General features: G+C 35.8%; 1 protein-coding gene across 6 annotated transcripts; it reads left to right on the top strand.

Annotated features, from left to right (window-relative positions):
* Positions 1–1428: 1428 nt before the first annotated feature.
* Positions 1429–18088, top strand: LOC127809897 (katanin p80 WD40 repeat-containing subunit B1 homolog KTN80.4). Of its 6 annotated transcripts, none has more exons than XM_052349064.1 (21): positions 1429–1781; positions 2127–2181; positions 2340–2613; positions 2965–3095; positions 4215–4332; positions 4489–4715; positions 6739–6841; positions 7954–8024; positions 8131–8205; positions 8281–8424; positions 8514–8748; positions 9006–9515; positions 10784–10843; positions 10921–11036; positions 11201–11254; positions 12297–12419; positions 14648–14722; positions 14854–14966; positions 17192–17308; positions 17405–17473; positions 17600–18088. In XM_052349064.1, exons 3-21 carry the CDS (start codon positions 2583–2585, stop codon positions 17658–17660), a joined length of 2433 nt encoding a protein of 810 aa, XP_052205024.1. In that variant the 5' UTR covers positions 1429–1781; positions 2127–2181; positions 2340–2582; the 3' UTR covers positions 17661–18088. The 6 variants fall into 6 exon arrangements, with proteins under 6 accessions (XP_052205024.1, XP_052205021.1, XP_052205023.1 ...); XM_052349061.1 differs by having other exon boundaries at positions 1430–1777; positions 17597–18088; XM_052349063.1 differs by having other exon boundaries at positions 1430–1777; positions 2127–2237; positions 17597–18088.
* The last annotated feature ends 241 nt before the right edge of the window (positions 18089–18329 follow it).

The following is an 18329-nucleotide window of genomic DNA, read 5'->3' as shown; positions in this document are numbered from 1 at the left end:
CCCAAATTTGGGGTAATATATTTATTCATATTTTGCCTCCTCATTTTAATTATAACAAAATTTAATTTCTTTTATATCTCATATTTATATATTTTTATATTTGTATTTACTTATTATTAGTATTAATAATATTTAAATAATATTAATAAACTATAATCAATTAATGAATAATAATTAATAAATTTTATCGTGTTCAATATAATGTTTTATTAATTGAGATAGTAAATGTAATGTTTTTATTTTTTAATATTATTGATAATTATTATTTTTTAGTTAATTATGTAATTTTTAGGTAATAATTTAAATTGATATATAATAAATAAGTAAATAATTTACATTATAAGAAATATTTAGAATAAAAAAATAAAAAAAAGAATGAACTATTCTTTACCCCAAATTTGGGATAAGAACTAATTCCTCTCCAACCTTTAATCCCAAATTTAAGGTAAGTTTTACCTCAAATTTGGGGTGAAGGGTTAGAGATGCCCTTATGACGGGAAAAACAATCTGTTTAAAATATCTATTCCTCACTCATAAATTAATATTTAATTATTATTTATTATTTAATTCCCCACTCAGCTTTAAATTGGTTTTTTTTTTTATATAAAACAACATATTAATAATATGTTTATGTACAAATTTTAAAATAAAAACTAAAAATTAACAAGTCTCGTCAAATCATACGGATCTGACATTACATGTCATGAAAGCCTAGCGAGATTTGAATTTTCCAAAATACCCTAATTATTTTGTAAAAAAAAAAGCTAATGGGATAGAAAAGTAATTTTCGTATAATTTTGGGCACGATGAATGAACCATTAAATATCATAATTCATAACGCCAGTCTTGTGTGATCCCTTTTTCTTTTCTAAAAAGAAATAACGCACCAAATAAATATTTTATATTTTTAAAATAATAAAAAATTAAAACAACGAAGAATACTAACAAACACCTAATCGATCAAATTACTTGAATTGAACAAATTTAATTTATATAAAAAATAAACTAAACTGACCAAATAAATTATTAGTTCGATTATTTTAATTTTTTTCAATACTAAAATCTAATCGAATCAAAATAATCAAAATTATTAATTTTAAAAATTGAACTGAACCGACTAATCTATAACTTGAATCGAAGTAAATAGGTAATTTTAGCCTATTTAATTTGATTACTTCAGTTTAACTGAAATATTGTTTACTCAAGTGCTTTATTTAATTCATTTTAAATAAATTTTTATCACTTAAAATACTTAAAAACTCGATTAATATTTAAATTAATGTGTTACATATTTATATTATTAGTATGGATAATATAATATATTAATATATAAATATTATTTTAAATAATATCAAAATTAATTGTTAAAATAACATTTTCAAATCTTCTTCTATCTACAATAATAAATCGGCACTCAAGTGTGATGAATCTCATCTCATCCAAGACGACATTTTTATACAAGCTCGAAACCAAACTTCAAAAATCTCCAAAACGCCATAAATCTGCCCGTGGAAGGTGAGGGGTGGATTGCACATTAACTGTTGCCACTGCGGGGGGTAGGGTGGAAGTCGCTTTTTGATTTGGATTTGAGTTCTTTTTTTTTGCCGTTTTCAACTTGCAAAATCCAAAAAGGAAAAAAGAAAATTCCCAATTTTTAAGTTCCAGAGGAGGGAAGGAATAGGATTAAGGAAGGAGGAGTCGGCTCGGGTGAGTGGATTTTGATTTGTTCCTGTTCAGGGAAGAAGCAGTGGATTCTACAGACAATTCACGTAGATTTGTGGGTAATTTTTTGTTGATATTTTGATAACTTCTTCAACGTATAATCATATTCCTCTCTGCGTGTGTGTATATGTATTTGTCTGAATTATTCTCGAGATCAGACATAGCCATCGCCCAGCTTTGCTACTGAAAGCGGCAGCATCTCTTCCATCCGTTCTGCCCTTTCTTTCTCTCTCTGCGCGGTGGCCGTGTTGCTTCCGATTTGTGCGTTTTTAGGGCAAACAAGGAACCCAAGGCATTTCAATTCCGTCCTCTTCGTGTACCGACACTTCAAACCAACAAGAAGAGCGAGACTACTACTTGTTTCAATATTTAACTTTACTTTTACTGTGTTCGTATTTTGGCAGGTAAGCAGCAGCAGCTTTCGTATCCAAGCAAATGTCAGCTTGAACTGGAAGTCAGGTTGTTTTCTTCTACACTCCGATCTGATATCAAGAAGATGATGATAGTGTTGTAATGTTGGTGATTATGTTTTTGCTTTTCAATTTTATTTTTATTTCTTGATAAATGTCCCGCAATGAATGGTGATAATGATGGTTACTCTCGGTAATGCATTTCAGGTCCTTACATTGAAAGGAAAGGGAGGACATTATGTTGTGGGTTTTCGAGATCTGGTGTTGGAGGGTCTCAGAGTCTTCAAGGGGAGACGGAATATGTATGAATGAAACAGCGATTTGAACACGAAGAAGAAGAAGAAGAAAGAAGAAGGGGAAACTACGGTTGCTGTTGCTACTACTAGGGTTTGGTCACCATTTGCTCTGCAGCCCGACGGATTCCGATTCCGACTACAGGATTTGTTCTCCATGACGACCACTAAACGTGCTTATAAGCTACGTATCCTTTTCTATCTCTGTCTCTCTGACCCTCTCCCTCTTGTCTCTCTCTTCATTTCTTTCGGGGAAGAGGGTTTCTTTCTTTCTATTTGGGTTCATAGTAGCAACGATGATTGTGCATTTTATTTTGAATTGATGATCTCAGGGGAGGGATCGCTTGATCTGCCACGTGTCCAAGCTGCTTTTGATTCTCGATTTGCAGTTAACATTTGAGTGTTGATTAGATCTCTTCAGTCATGTGATAGATGAATATTGCTTCTAGAGATCCATACCCTTGTTTTATTCAACAGTAACGTTTGTCTTTTAATTTGTCCAAAAAAGTTTGCCTTGACCATACGTGTCCATCTGATAGAGGAATTTGTGGCTCATTCATCGAGTGTCAATTGCCTGAAGATTGGAAGGAAGTCATCAAGGGTTCTCGTTACCGGAGGAGAAGATCATTTGGTGAATCTTTGGGCCATTGGCAAACCCAACGCCATACTGGTCAGTCTTGATGCTGTTTTATTGCCCATAATCCATTGACTAACTTTCCTGCTGCTTGCTTTCTTTTCTTTTTGGCACTTTCCTAGAACATTTGTGGCTATCTGCATTTTCATATGTTATTTGTTCAAGCATAACTGCAGTTTCTCCCGTTTTTCTCGATAACAGGCTGCTGCAATTGATTTCTGTGTAATAATTTCAGTATGATCAGTATTAGTGGGCCAAAATTCCTCCTCACCACATCACTGAACATTCAGCAACAACAACTATACATCCAGTCTCAATCCCACTATGTGGGGTTGACTATATAAATTCTAGCTCTCCAGCTGGTTACATCACTGGACAGCCGTCCATATTATTTCCAAATATGTTTAGTTGATGACGTGTACTCTTTAATACTTTGCCTTTTGGACCATTAAGGTTGCATGATAACATATTGCAAATTTGGGAGATAGATCTGTTGTTGAATAATTTGTTTTGGGTAGAACCAGCTGGCAGAATGACCCAATTAGCAAGTCGACTCTTTTAAATTTCTTGTAGTGGTATGGTCTTATCAACTGCATGGATTTGTTAAATTGTTCAACAATTTCTGTTGGTCTGTGATCTATTTCATAAAATGAGGTGAGATACCATTGAATAGTTGTAATAGTTCTTTAAGGAGAAGATTGGAAACCCTCTCTGTAAAATTCTCACATATTTTATTGGAAAGCAGAAATAGATACACACACTCACCTAATTCTCCTGAATCTCTTCATATAAAGAATACTTATTCTTCATGTCCGGCTTCTTTAGTTGTAAGACCCAGCTATGAGAGGGCGGGTGAACTCCCACTTCAGTGAAACCAGCGTGCACTCTGCAGTGGTAGTGAAGCTGCATTGCCGGTTATCTTCTGCTCACACTTAATATTAGAAAAATTCATGAGGATTGCTGAAATATGACCACTTGTTCTGATTTGAGGGGGACAAAGGAAAGAGTTTGATCCATAATGAATCCCTACTATGAGGATCATGTCATCCAATAAATTTTTCATCCCTTCCCTCTCTCTGTTGTATCTATCAGGTTGTGTGTTTCTCTTAGTGCTTGGATTCCCTTTTTATTTCTTCTACTATGTTGCTTATGCAGACTTTATCTGGTCATTCAAGTGGAATTGACTCAGTTAGCTTCGACTCTTCTGAAGTGTTGGTAGCAGCAGGTGCAGCAAGTGGTACCATAAAGCTTTGGGATTTAGAGGAGGCAAAGAGTATGACCTTGTGGTCCTTGAAATATTTAGATGTATTCTCTAATACAAACCCTGTAGACCATCTCCATTGGCTGGTCAACCCCTTGGGGTTAGTCTGCAGTTGGGGCCAGCTCTTTTTTAGAAACTCTTAATGTGGGACTTTGTTTTGTCTTGCAGTTGTTCGCACACTAACTGGTCACCGCTCCAATTGCATATCCTTGGATTTCCATCCCTTTGGGGAGTTCTTTGCCTCTGGTTCTTTGGATACAAACCTAAAGATATGGGATATTAGGCGAAAAGGGTGTATTCACACATACAAGGGTCACACTCGAGGGGTCAATGCAATTAGATTTACCCCGGATGGCCGTTGGGTTGTATCTGGTGGAGAGGACAACAGTGTAAAGGTAAAGTTACCTCTCTTGTCTACTTGTCAAATAAGTAGTGAATTTGCAGACAAAGGGGCATGTTGTTTGTAGATTTCCTTAAACCTGGGCATGTTGAATACCGTGGCCCTGATCTCCTCCTATTTGCATTTAAATTTATTTATTGATAAATATTTGGAAGGGCCCTGCACAAGTCATTTTCTTAATGTAGAATTAAAGCACAAATCTTTTCAGAATTTGACATAAAAGCCAGAGAACTTATGATGCATGTTTAGCATTTGGTTTCCTTGTCATGGCATTTTTGTTCTGGTGCATATCCTCTATATCTAAAATGTAGCTCTGTCCTGCAATATGGGTCCATCATCCAAGTTACTGCCCATGATAAATTTGACCAAGCCTCAGGATGTCATCTGTATCTCATTTCTCCTTTTAAGCCAGTAGAAGTTTGTAAGGGGGGATCTTTTCCAATGCGTAGCTTTAGTTTTTCTACCGCATTTTTGAAACCACATTCTCCATGCTTCTTCCATCGATAACTAAATCACACACTTTACCACCACAAAGAACACGCGTTGCAAAAGATGCTACGCTGTCTCCAATCTTTCTCTTGTTCTTTGCTTGTTGACATCACTTTTTGAATCACCAATGACTCCCCTTGTGTTGGAAAGACATCAACTTCTTCATTCCATCATTATAATAATGGTAAATAGCTTTTCCCTTATTATTTCTTTCTCTAAAGCCATAACCTCTGTAAACCTATTCACTTTTCTGTTGCAATGACCGTTGGGTTTGTGAGCATCAGGATGTCATTAGTTCCTTGGATCAAGTTTATATCATGAACCAACATTTTAGCCTTCTGACTAACCTATCTCATTTCTTGAAGGCAAATAGACTAATTCCAGTCCTGATCATCACACCCACCACCTCCATATCATAGTTCTGAAAGGCGCGAGGCGCAAAGAGTCCTAGAGCCTGAAGCGCGAGGTGCGCCTTTGCAAAGCGAGGCGCACTTGTTAGAAAAAAAAACTCAAAATCTTGTAAAATCATAAAAAACTATCAAATTATCAATAATAACACATGCATATCATTAATGATTCATTATCTTCAAATTCTAAACTAATAACATCAAAGTTGATTCAAATTCTAAACTAGAAACATCATCAAAGTTCAAACTTAAAGTTTCAAACTCAAACACGTACCAATCATCATACAAAGTTCTAAACAAACATATAAACATTACAAGTCCACAATCAAGAAATGTTTTCATTTTGAAAAATACTATTTTTCTAAGTCTGGAAGATTAGCGCATTATAAGGAGATATATAAAAAAATGTTTTCATTTTTAAAAACTATCTCCCGATATTTTGATAGCTAATATTTATTGTTGTTAAAATGATTTTTAATGAATTTTTCAAGAAATAATAGGCATGTATTTTGGGGGTGGTAAAATCGCTAAATCCCGAGTTTGTACTAAATCCAAAATTCTATTTTCTTATTGTTATGGATTTTGATTTTTTATATATTTTTTTTGAATCCAAATGAGAGGTTCTTTCTTATTTACATCTATGTATTAAAGTAAATGAAAGGTAAAATATAAATAAAAAAAAAATATGGACATTTACTTAAACTAAAGAATTGTAAATATGTTGTAATGCAGGTTTTAATTAAAACCTAAGCTTCATGAGGCGCGCCTCTCGCCTCAGCGCCTCACCGTGCAAAGCGAGGGCCTCATTGAAATCACCTCGCCTCAGCCCAGGCGAGGCGCTGAACTGGTGCCTTAAGGCGCCTTGCGCCTAGGCGCGCCTTTAACAACTATGCTCCACATATTTTATTGTCAAAGTTTTGACGCTTTATGAATCATGATTCAATCCCCAATTCCTGGTCTTGAACTAACTTCATTACTTGCATTACTGTTTGTGCTAACTGGGTGTTGGTTTTTCTAGTAAAGAGGTTTTTATTGTGTCAGATTCTATGCTGAAGTTGGCACATACACATGTATACCAATCTGAATGTATTACTGTTTCGAATAAAATGGCTTTTATGACAGCTTTGGGATCTGACTGCTGGGAAGTTGTTGCATGATTTCAAGTGTCATGAAGGCCAGATTCAGTGCATAGATTTTCATCCACATGAGTTTCTGCTGGCTACAGGTTGGTGAAATATTTGCTGCAATGACGGTAATAATTTATTAAATATGTAAATTTTCTCTTGACAATCCCATTTTAAGATGTTCAAATGTTCCTTGGTTGGTTTATGTGACTCAAACTAACCTTTTACAGTATGCCTATGACTTGTGCTTCAAGGCAGAAATTTTCTTTTCTTTATTTGTTTTTAGGGTAATTGACCATACACCCCCTGAACTTTGGCTATTTGGCTCTGGCATCCTATGAACTTTAAAATTCGCCCTATTCAGTCCCTAAAATTTCCAAAATTAACCATGACACCCCCTCTATTACTAATAGCATTAAGTAGATTGACGATACACCTCCCAAACTTTGAATTTTTGGCCCACCAAATCAGTCCCGGGCATTTCAGGTAGGTTTAGGAATTGATTTTTCAGGTAGGTTTAGGAATTGATTTGTCAAAAAATAAAAGTTTAGGGGGTGTTTGCGCCAAAAGACCTAAAGTTCAAGGGGTGCATGGTCAATTTACTTAACATCGTTAGTAACAATGAGGGTGCCGTGCTAATTTTGGAAAGTTTAGAGAGGCAAATTTTAAGGTTCAGGGGGTGTCCAGGCCAAATGGCCAAAGTTAAAGGGTTGTACAATCAATTTACGCTTTGTTATTATTTTTAAATAAGCCACACTATTCTTAGAAGGGATGTGTACATATTTTAGTGGCTGTTTCCCATTATATGCTTTGGGTGTATTTGGGAGTGGGTCCCATTTTTCCTGGCTCTTTTAACCTTGTTCTCATTAAAAAAAAAAAATTAGCCTATAGTAGTGATCTAAATTTATACTTTTCAGTTGTGAACTTATACTCTTATAGCATTCAAAAAAGTGCCTTCTGCTAACCAATTAGACCATATATTTAACTTGGATGGCCAAAATTTTTATCTCAATCACTCTATAGAACTACAACACACTTTGAAAGATTTTTGCTTGGTTGAATTATGCCTGCAAAGAGTTAGCGAACTACTTGCAGTTGAAATTTGGCACTCTATATCATCCATCTTTACTTTTATTTCCTGCTGTCAATGCAATTGTTAGTGTTTTTACTATTTAATTATCGTTAGTCAACTTATACCCTTGTTTTTTCATAGGTTCAGCTGATAGAACTGTCAAATTCTGGGACCTTGAAACTTTTGAGCTCATAGGGTCATCTGGACCTGAGGTGAAATAACTGTCTCATGGTGTAATTACTGCTGGCTCTGTACGTGTTTATTAAAACTTTCAATTTTCTAGTCGCTAATTTTAAAGTTCTTCATTTCCCACGACAGACAGCAGGTGTACGCTGTATGACCTTTAATCCTGATGGGAGAACCCTTCTTTGTGGTTTGCATGAAAGTCTGAAGGTAAAATCTTCTTGTTAGTGGTCAGAGATACTATATGTATCTGTTCTTATTCTTATTTCTTATTTGAATGGATAGGTATACTCTTGGGAACCAATAAGATGTCATGATACTGTGGATGTGGGATGGTCTCGATTGTCAGATCTTAACATTCACGAGGGAAAGCTTCTCGGTTGCTCATATAATCAAAGTTGTGTTGGAGTATGGGTTGTAGACATATCGGTATGTCTGGATTTCTACCAATACTAAATTCTCTGCAGTTTTCTCAAAATCAAACCTACTTTTCTTCTATGACATTTTACCCTTTGCAGCGTGTGGAACCCTATGCAATTGGTAATACAACTCGATTAAATGGTCATCAAGAACTGAAATCTAATTCAAGTGGGAATATGCCAATATTGACTGAAAACAATACAAAGGTTAGTTTGGGGAGATTATCCATATCACAAAATTCTGATGCCGTAGCCAAAGAAACAAAATCTCTGGGAAGACTTTCCGTCTTGCAAAACTCAGATCCTGTCACCAAGGAGTCGAAATCTTTCACATGTATGTATTCTTTTGGATCTGTTGTTTCTTTCCTTGTGTGTTTTTTGCTGTACTGAACTCAAATTTGAAAGTTCTGTCCTAAGGGACTAGCAACTATTTGGATCAGCTGAGCAGATCTTATTTGTGATTAAACTCTTATTGGGGCCATTAATAAAATGCATAATTCTGAAGGTAGATTTTTTCATTATCATCAACCCTTCTCCATGGCCGGGCTATGACATACAGTTATTTTTCTTGGTTATTTTCTCGATTTGAAGCCACAGGAAATATACCTGGCACTCCTCAAAGGGTCATTTCAAATACTGGTCCAAAAACAACTTCCATTAATTCTGTCTCAGTTCCTGGTGCAACGGCTCTGAAGAGGAACTCAACAAAGGTTCATTCAACATCCAATACTTCTTTCTTCAACAGATCTGATGTGATACCTGTAGTTGTCCCCCGAAATAATGGGAGGCTGGAGCAGGCTGCTGAATCCAGAAAAGAAGGTGTTAGTGAAAGAACAATGCCATTGTCTTTGCAGTCTAAAACATCAGACTTCCCTAAGTTTCTAAATGTTAGAAATGATGTGGAGACTCCAGTTGCCACTCTTCATTCTGAAGGTGATGGTTTTAAGGCTTCTGAGTCAGATGTAGTGGCAGATAGGAATGTCATTCCCGTTGTAATTCCTGAAGCTGACACAAATTTAAAGGAGGACAGATATATTGTCTCAGGAAGACACAGAAGGAATCTATTGCCAGAGCCACTTGCCAGTTACCAGCATGATAGTTGTATGTATACAGTTCTCAGTACAGAAGTCTTGTTTAATTATAACTGGTTGCTTTTCCGCTGATGCAACATGTTTGCTTTTCCAAGTTGTCTTTGATTCTTTTCCTATTTAGGAAGTCTTGTAAATTTTAGGCAATTAGATTAGCTCCAGTCATGCTTTTCCACTGGCCTACCAATAACAACATACCAATCCTTTAAGCCACCATGTGGGGTTGGCTACATTAATGTTTTTCCACTGGCATAACGAAATAGGAAAGAACTGATACATGCTCATTTAATAGAAAATTCTTTTGTTTTGTGAAAGATATTTCTTACTGTAACAAGCTTCAGACATTATATTGGTTTCTCTTAGAATCTATTTCTTTGTAGGTGTAAGTTTTCCATGTGGTTATTAATTGTTTTTTAACCTTTTCATAGATGATTGATCGTTTTAGCTCAAAATTATTGAATGAAGTTGGAGAAACAAGTGTTATGTTGGCGCATCTTAGTAACTTCAAAAAAGTTAGGAATTACATATTCTACAGATGTATATGTCAAAATGAAATATAGCAAACATTAAAAAGGATGAAGAATAGTGAAGCAATTAGACCATATAAGATATTGATAGAAGCATGGAAATGCATGGGAGAAGGCTGCATTTTTGGTCAACAAAATTATTTAGTGTGATCCTTAAATCAAAAAGGATACCGGATGAGTGGAGAAAGAGCACTTAAATAAAGATGTGGCAGGTTGTTCCTTTGTGTGTGATTTGCCACTAATTGAAGGAACCCAGTAGTAGGGATTTTGAGGGTTGGGAGCATTCTTTGGTTCTTTTCAAAGGGACCGTTTTCATTTCTCCTTTTTGTGGTTGAGAGGATCTTCCACTTTCTTTTGAGTTTGTTCAGTTTTTGAATGAATTACATGAGGCGGTAGGCAAGTGAGGTCTGGATCTTTAGGCAATTCTTGATTTCTTTATTATATTGTATAGCATTATCTATCGAAAAAAAAAAAAAAAGAGATTATGCTCATGGTCCAGAGAGAAAGAAACTTTATATTTCCTGACCTACCGTAAAACAGATCATTCTTGGTATCATGAGTGATAATTTTTGAGAACCCTCTCTTGATTGTGTGTAGAACAAATTTGATTCCTTAATTATGAGTGATAATTTTTCTTATTATTGTAACAAGTTTTAACTTCCATGCAGTTTTCTCTGATCAAACTTTATGTATTTTACGTCTGGATATATTGAATTACAATTAACATTTAGCCATTTCCCCCTTCCCCACACAGATGAAACTCGTGTGCATAAAGGAAATAGAGATGTATGCTCTACGGAAGGACAAAAAGGAGGTATTTCTAGTCTACATCCATGTGATGCCTTTTGTTAGACTATAGTTGTGTATTCATTCAAGCGACCCATGTTCTAGGAAAGACACGCTCACTTGTAGCTAACTGGGAGAAGAGGGACAGATATCATGAGGCACCTGTTTCCAGCAATTTACCTGGGACAGTGCCGGTTGTTAGCACACTCCAGTCTAATGTGGTATGATCATTTTATTTTTATGATTTGGTTATTTGTTCTCTTCTCATCTTTCCCTTCTGGATTAGTAGACAGTTTGATGGATAATTTGTAAGATTGTATAAGTGCATAACACAATTCCATTTGTTTTCTTTTTCTTGTTCATTTTGGGGATTGGTGATGATTAGCCTTCAGAGGGACTGGTTGGGACTCTTCCACAGAACGGGGTGGACAGCCTGGAGGTGAACTGTAGCTAGCCTAGCTTGCTGCAAGGGCTTTCATTGCCCATGCATAAAATACATGCTAAAGCACTCTAATTCACTAAGTAAACTTTAGACATTGATAAAAAAAATACATGGTCAATGCTTGACAATCAAGCATTGACAACATGGAGGCCATCAACAAGAATCTAATAGAAATAATAAGTTATCATCATCAATTGCACCTTATCCTAACCAAATTAGAGTATGTGGCATGACATTTATAATATTAGTTGACTTCTAAAAGTCACATTGACAATAAATCTACGTAGAAGAGCAATGTGGCAAAACTTTATGTTGGATGCTCTTCCTAATGCAACCCTCCAGCAAGGGGATGGCGAGATAAAGTTCCAATACCATATTCACATGGAAAATTCCATGAGATGGCAATGAATAAAGATAATTGATATAGTCATGCTCCCTTACGTAGTTAATATTGTAAAACCAACATGTACAACATGGAAGCGTGACCATCCTCCAAGGAAAAATTATTTTGATAAATAATAAAAGCATTATGGAGGAACTGCCAACAAAGAATTGAACCCCATAAAACAAATCAGATGTAGCCCTTATATCAACAGGCCCCTATAACTAGTGTAGAAACTGCAGAACAGAATAAAAAAGAAATGGGTCTCTCCTCTCAACAAAAATCAAATTTCAGAAAAGAACACATGCACACAAAGGAAAGGAATGGCATGCTCTCTCTTAACTGTAAAACCTATTGCAAAAGAAAGAAAAAATGGGATGTCTCTCTCAACCACTTGACAAACCGAACAATGACAAAAGAAATATGGATGTTTTTTGAGTTTGCCCAATAATTTGCATGATAATATTCTCATTTCATCTGTGAAAAGGAAATGTTGTTTCATCTGAGTACTTAATCTGCCAGTTTGCATGATAATATTCTCTTTTTTTCTACAGTGGTATCTGCTATATACATTTATATTTCTTAATGAATTCTTTTTTTTTATCTTTCTCATAAATGCTAAGACCTTCTTTTCTTGATTCCTTGAACTCTAAACAGAGAGGGCATCTCTCTCCTGAAAAAGAAAAAGTGCCTGCTAGTGAAGATGATGTAATTGCGGATATAGTGGAACAACATGGTCACTTTGTTGGCTCAATGCAGTCTCGTCTAGCCAAATTACAGGTGATTAACGTCTTTCTTTCTTTGTTTTTTCCTTGTTACCTGAAACTTGGAAAAGTTGGACTTTGGTTATGAATTGTGTAGGTAAATTGTTTTCCTTTATACTTCAGTTTTAAATTATGTGGTTTGAATTATTCCTTTATTAATCTATTTTTTTCCTCTTGGATTTCTGCTTTTTGTCAGTGTGATTCTAAACAGACATATGTTTTTTGGTACAAGTGTACCATATCCTACATGTGTAAAGTATATTAACAAAATAAAGTGTGGGTTTAAATAAGTCCACATGGCAGTTTAACATGACCAAAGGTCTGACTAAAACATAAACCAACCTTTGTATTATCATGCTAATTTCCTCTTTTCTTTAGTCTTTGTGGGAAATCACTGCTATTCCTTGGGTGGTAGGACTTTTGCAATGCATTATTTATTTATTTTCTCTGACTTACTTCAGGATGCCCCTTTATCATTGAACTCTCTTTCTAAAGATTCTTCAGTGTATTGCTTCCTTTCTCTTCAAGGCTTCGCATTGAGAATGCCATAATAGTTGCTGTGAGGAAAAGCTAGAAACTGTTCAAGGCAGAACTTCAGTTGCATATGGAAGTAACTTGAGGGTATAAAACAGTGAAGAACAGGATGCACTTATTCTGTTTTTTTATTCTTTTATTTTTGTCAAATGTTTCTTGGTATGCGGAGTTCACAAGGTGCAACACACTCTTGTGAAGGGAATTTCTATGATGCTCAAATCTATATATGTGAAGGCTTGGATGTAATAGAGATGATGCATGCCCTATAATATGTATCTATTCAGTAGTTCTCCGGTGAAATTGTTGCTGGCATCCTTGGAATTCCAACATACTCACCAAGTATAATCTCCATGACTACAATTTAGCTTTCATAAGCTTTTGGATTCAACCAAAACTCAAACTAAATCAATTTGATCAATTGTCAAAAAAGACAGATTATTGAGGATGTTACTCACAGAATAAGGTGTGATGATTAAAACAAAAAAGTGCTTTCTGTCATTTTATATGACAATAGGATCTATTCAAAGGTAAAATCAAAAGCTATAAGACTATCTCTGTTATTTGGCATTCAATATTGAGCAGTTAACCACCATTTACAAAATATGAGCATAATTTAGGTGGTGGTGGATGTGTAGCCATACAAGAAAGGACAAAATTAAGAATGGGATGTTCTAAAATAAGGTTGGTCTGGGCCATGTAGCTCCTATTGAGGGTAAGATGCATGAAATACAATAAACATGAAACGGTTGTATGAGAAGAATTGTGTTCCAATACTAAACTGCCATTATGGTTGTATCTTCTCTTGTCACTTACCCATTTTATGAAAAAATAAGATTATTTTCACATTCTTTAATTAATATTGATATAGAATTTGGCTTTCAATCAATCTTTCTTGAAACATTTAGTAGCACCGTGCGACCCTGCCGAGTGAAGCCACAAGGGAGTCTTACCACTACATGGATGTTTATCTGATACCTTAGCATGTGGTTAGGTCCTCCATTCCTTTTTGATCCCAGGCCGAGTTTTCATTATCAGGGGTTACATCTTCTCACACCTCTTACCATGTATATATATCATCATAACATTAAACTAAGATAACACTAGGTATGACTTTACCATAAAATTATCATTTCAATACATCAACAGACTTTTGGTCATGGTATGATATGCTTCAAAAGTACATAGACAATGATGTGCTTATCTCCCTTGATCCTCGAACTCTGATTTAATACAACTCTCCATCCCGTATCTAACTCAAATTGGTCTTTCTTCCCATCCCTTGCATGTTCTAGATCTAGAATGTTAAAATGTATTGTATGAGACTAGAAGTCCCAATAAGACATGGTATGGCAATGCAAACATACATCATGATGTCATCCGCACAATTCATGCAGGCAGCCTCTAACCATGACCTTCTCCCATTCACTGGGTGCACCCCTTCTTGGGTTCAAGCCCCCATCCTTAGCTTGTTCCCATGGCCTAAGGGCTCCACCCTTGGCCAAACATTAACAACCATTGCACAACAGTCATTACAACACATGTTTTTTAGCTTCTCAATGTATTCTCTTCAAAATTTTCTTCATCTGTTTGGAATAAGTTATTCATCATCTATAATAGCGGCTGCTTGATGACTAATGTTCTTGTTATTGATATTTTGGTATCTTTTTTCCATATAGAGAATGCTACTGAACCTTATTTAATTGCTTACAGATGGTCCACAAATACTGGGAAAGGCTTGATGTTAGAGGGGCCATTGGTGCTATGGAGAAGATGGCTGATCATGCTGTTAAGTTCAATTTGTTCTGACAGCAATTTATTACTCTTTTTTGCTAATGACTGTATCTGCTGTTATCTGAAGTGTATATCATAATATATATCTTCTGTTAATTTTAATTTAAGGCATGCTGTAATTGCAGGTCCTTGCAGATGTGGTAAGCTTTTTGATGGAAAAACCTGATGTTATCACATTGGATATTTGCTCCTCTCTCCTGCCACTCCTCACAGGCCTTCTTGATAGCAACATGGATAGGTAAAAATATTTATGGCCTAAAACAGATGATTCTTGAAACTGAGCTGAACATTGTCAGAATCAAGTCATACAAAACATAATTCTTGTTCTGTATTTTAATAGAAAAATATCTGGAACTGTAAGAATTGGTCGAGTGAGCTTTTTCCTTGAGGGTTACCAAGCCAACAGTTTGACAAAATATGCATAATAAGTAATTGAAGAATTCTGTACTTATGTTCACAACAGTTCCTATGTAAAATAGGGAAAATATTTACTTGAATTAAACAACAGCTTTTCATTTGCTCGAGGATCTCTGGTTCTCCTCCAACCATCCACATTGAGCCATGTTGGCCAAAAGCCAATTCTTCATTTTTCTTTTAATGATTGAAGCACCTCCAAAAGATAACATTTGATCTTTAACATGCTGAGAAATGCAACATTGATCCAAAACTGACCAAGGAAGAAGACAGATCTTTCAGACTACCATACAATGAAGGAGAAGAGAGGTTTCTGACTCCCATCAACTTTACATGTGCAGCACCAGTTGATGTGGAGTTCGTTTCTCTTGCCCTCTCTTGCCATGCATTGCCAACATGACAAACACCAAGGTAGTCGCTAGTAACAGTGGAAAGCTCTTATGAACCTAGTAGCTTAAGGTAGTCCCTACTTTCTGACCTCTTCATTACACATAAACAAGAGCTATGAGAACTTCAATTCAAATCCCACATCAAATTTGGTTCCAAAAGGTATGCTTGGCCCCACTTTTTACCCCAAAATGGATATATTTCTTGAAATTTTCCCAAATGAACTAAATACCTTTCCACAACTGCTTGCCAAGAAGCTCCTGAACAAAAGTTTCTATTCTTTGAAACCACAATCTACAACACCACCACTACCTGAGCATTAATCCTACTCAATAAGGTCAACTTTAAATGTTTTAGCTCCTGGATCATCTCTATTAATAACCATATATCTTCTTTAAAGCTACTTTATCCCATTCCAATCTTAGTTATGCTCATATTTTGCACATGTTGATACTTAACTGCCCAATATTCTACTCCGTATAATAAAGCTGATCTTATAATCTTTCACTTCTCTTTGACCATCAGGTCTTATTTTTTAACATTCTCAATAATCTTGTGTTCTTTTTGAACAATTAATCAAGATATTTGAATTGAATGTTTTTCTTGAAATAACTTGATCTTTAACTCTCACTTTCCATTTTTACTAAATTTATATTCCATATTCCCAGCAAAATAAATACATGCCTTATAATTCCGTTTAACTTGCTCAACCACAATCTGATATTTGAAATTCTTGCATCTCCATGATCCTATGTATGCCTCTTTACATATCTAAAACAAAGATGCATAAGGTAGCTAGGAAGAGTTGACAACATACTCATGACCTATCCACACAAAAAAAAGAAAAGAGATAATATGCTTTTGATCAATGTCAGTTTATGACTTCTTCCCAACAAATATTGCCCCAAACTGCCTCTTAAGCCTTAAGGATCTCTTAATTATAGAATCTGGGACATATTTCATCTTACAGTACTGATTTCATTATTTTCATTTTTGGTTGAACCCCATTTTCTGCATGGTAGCTTCAAAGATTCTAATTAACATGATTATAACCTTCTCACTTTCCAGGTTGCAAATCTACCTTGGCTGCTTCATGAAAATTCTAGAATCCACTCTTTTGTTAGTAACAAATACCACTTCAATGATCTGCTTGTCCCCTAAAAATGCATTCTGAGTAGTGGACACCTTTTACCACTGCAAACAATCATGCCAACAGTCTATCCACCCTGGCTACCGATACCACAACTCTTGATTTTATAGGACCTGTTCTCCTTTGGTTTGGTTGAATTATTCGTCTTCTTTGACAAACTATGCAAGAGAGTAAAAGGACTTGAGAGGTGACATCAGAGTTGTGGTCCTAGCTAGGGGCCAGCTGGACCATAGACAAGGTGGCACCTTCAATAATTTTTTTCCTGAATCATTGTTTTGAGTCATTCTTGATGAAAACTTTGCTGGTGTAACAGATGTGATAGGGTGTCTTAGCAGTCCTTGGTTCAAAAACATAAGATATTTGCTGGTGTAAAAATGCTCATAAGAAAATTACTGAATTGTTTGGACTAGAAAAATTTCCTGTTTCACCCTTCACCCTTGCTTAACTTACTCTGGATAGACGTAGTTGCAATTTGATTGAGAGGCGGGTTTCAATGCCCTTTCCTTGTGCAGGCATCAAGGTCTTTCCCTGGAGATGCTTCTCAAGCTTGTCAGAGTATTTGGTCCAGTTATCTATTCAGCCATGTCAGCATCGTCTTCTGTCGGGGTGGATATTGAGGCAGAGCAAAGGTATGGCTGGGTCCTTCTCAACTTTGTTATGAGCATTTTTTATCTTTTGGCTTTTCTTTAAATAATTCTAACTAGAAGGGCTTCTACTGCTTAAAGGCTCGAGCGGTGTAATCTATGTTTTATCGAGCTTGAAAAGGTTAAACACTCGCTTCCTGTTCTTACCAGGTGTGTGTTTTCTTGGGTTGGCTGTTTGTTTGCAGATCACACACACACACACACACTTCACCTTGTTTTGCCTCTGATTTTCGCCCATTTTATCTTCTTTTTTTCTTTCGACTATTTATTTAGAAGAGGAGGGTCCATTGCAAAGTGTGCTCAGGAGCTGCATCTTGCACTTCAAGAAGTTTCATGAGCTTTTTAGGGCGAAAAGTAACATGCGGGAAGAATTCTCGGCCATAGAGGAACTGATGTTTATGTTGCTTTGTGATAGTAGCCATTCAAGAACTCTGATTCCTTGAGATTGGGAGCTGCATTATTGTTCTCTTGGTTGGCCTTGCCTCGGCTTCTGATCTCCTTCATGTGCGTTTTAAACTGAAACATTGAGGCGAGGAATGGACAGCCCCCTCTGCAACTGTCTGTTGCTGCACGGTTTTGGCAACGGTCGAATGCCTGGTCGTTACCACCATGAATGATAATACTTGATTGATGATACCTTCCTTTTCATCATTTTCTGACCTGAATCTGATCAATACGTGGCCCATAAAGTTGTTGTACTGTGACTTGTGAGCTTGTGTATCTACTTTGATCATTCTATATTAATACAAAATGGGTCTTCACCTACGCCCAACTGAATGTTTCTGTTGATTACTTCATTTGCTGCTTCTTCTACTTATTATCATTACTTAATATGAGAATACAGCACATTTGGGGAGCCACCCACCGCCAGTTCGTTCGTGTTTGGTGTAAAAATTAGTTGCCTTGAACCACAGAATGGCCTTTGTGCTATTCTTTTAGTATGTATGTGTTTTTGCATATATTTTAAAGGATAATGTTATTTAGTCCTATTTCATAGTCTTAAATG

Source organism: Diospyros lotus, chromosome 9 (genome assembly GCF_014633365.1).
Source record: "Diospyros lotus cultivar Yz01 chromosome 9, ASM1463336v1, whole genome shotgun sequence".
Lineage (NCBI taxonomy): Eukaryota > Viridiplantae > Streptophyta > Magnoliopsida > Ericales > Ebenaceae > Diospyros > Diospyros lotus.
Note: the sequence above shows the minus strand (reverse complement) of the source record. Positions and strands in the feature narration are given on the sequence as shown.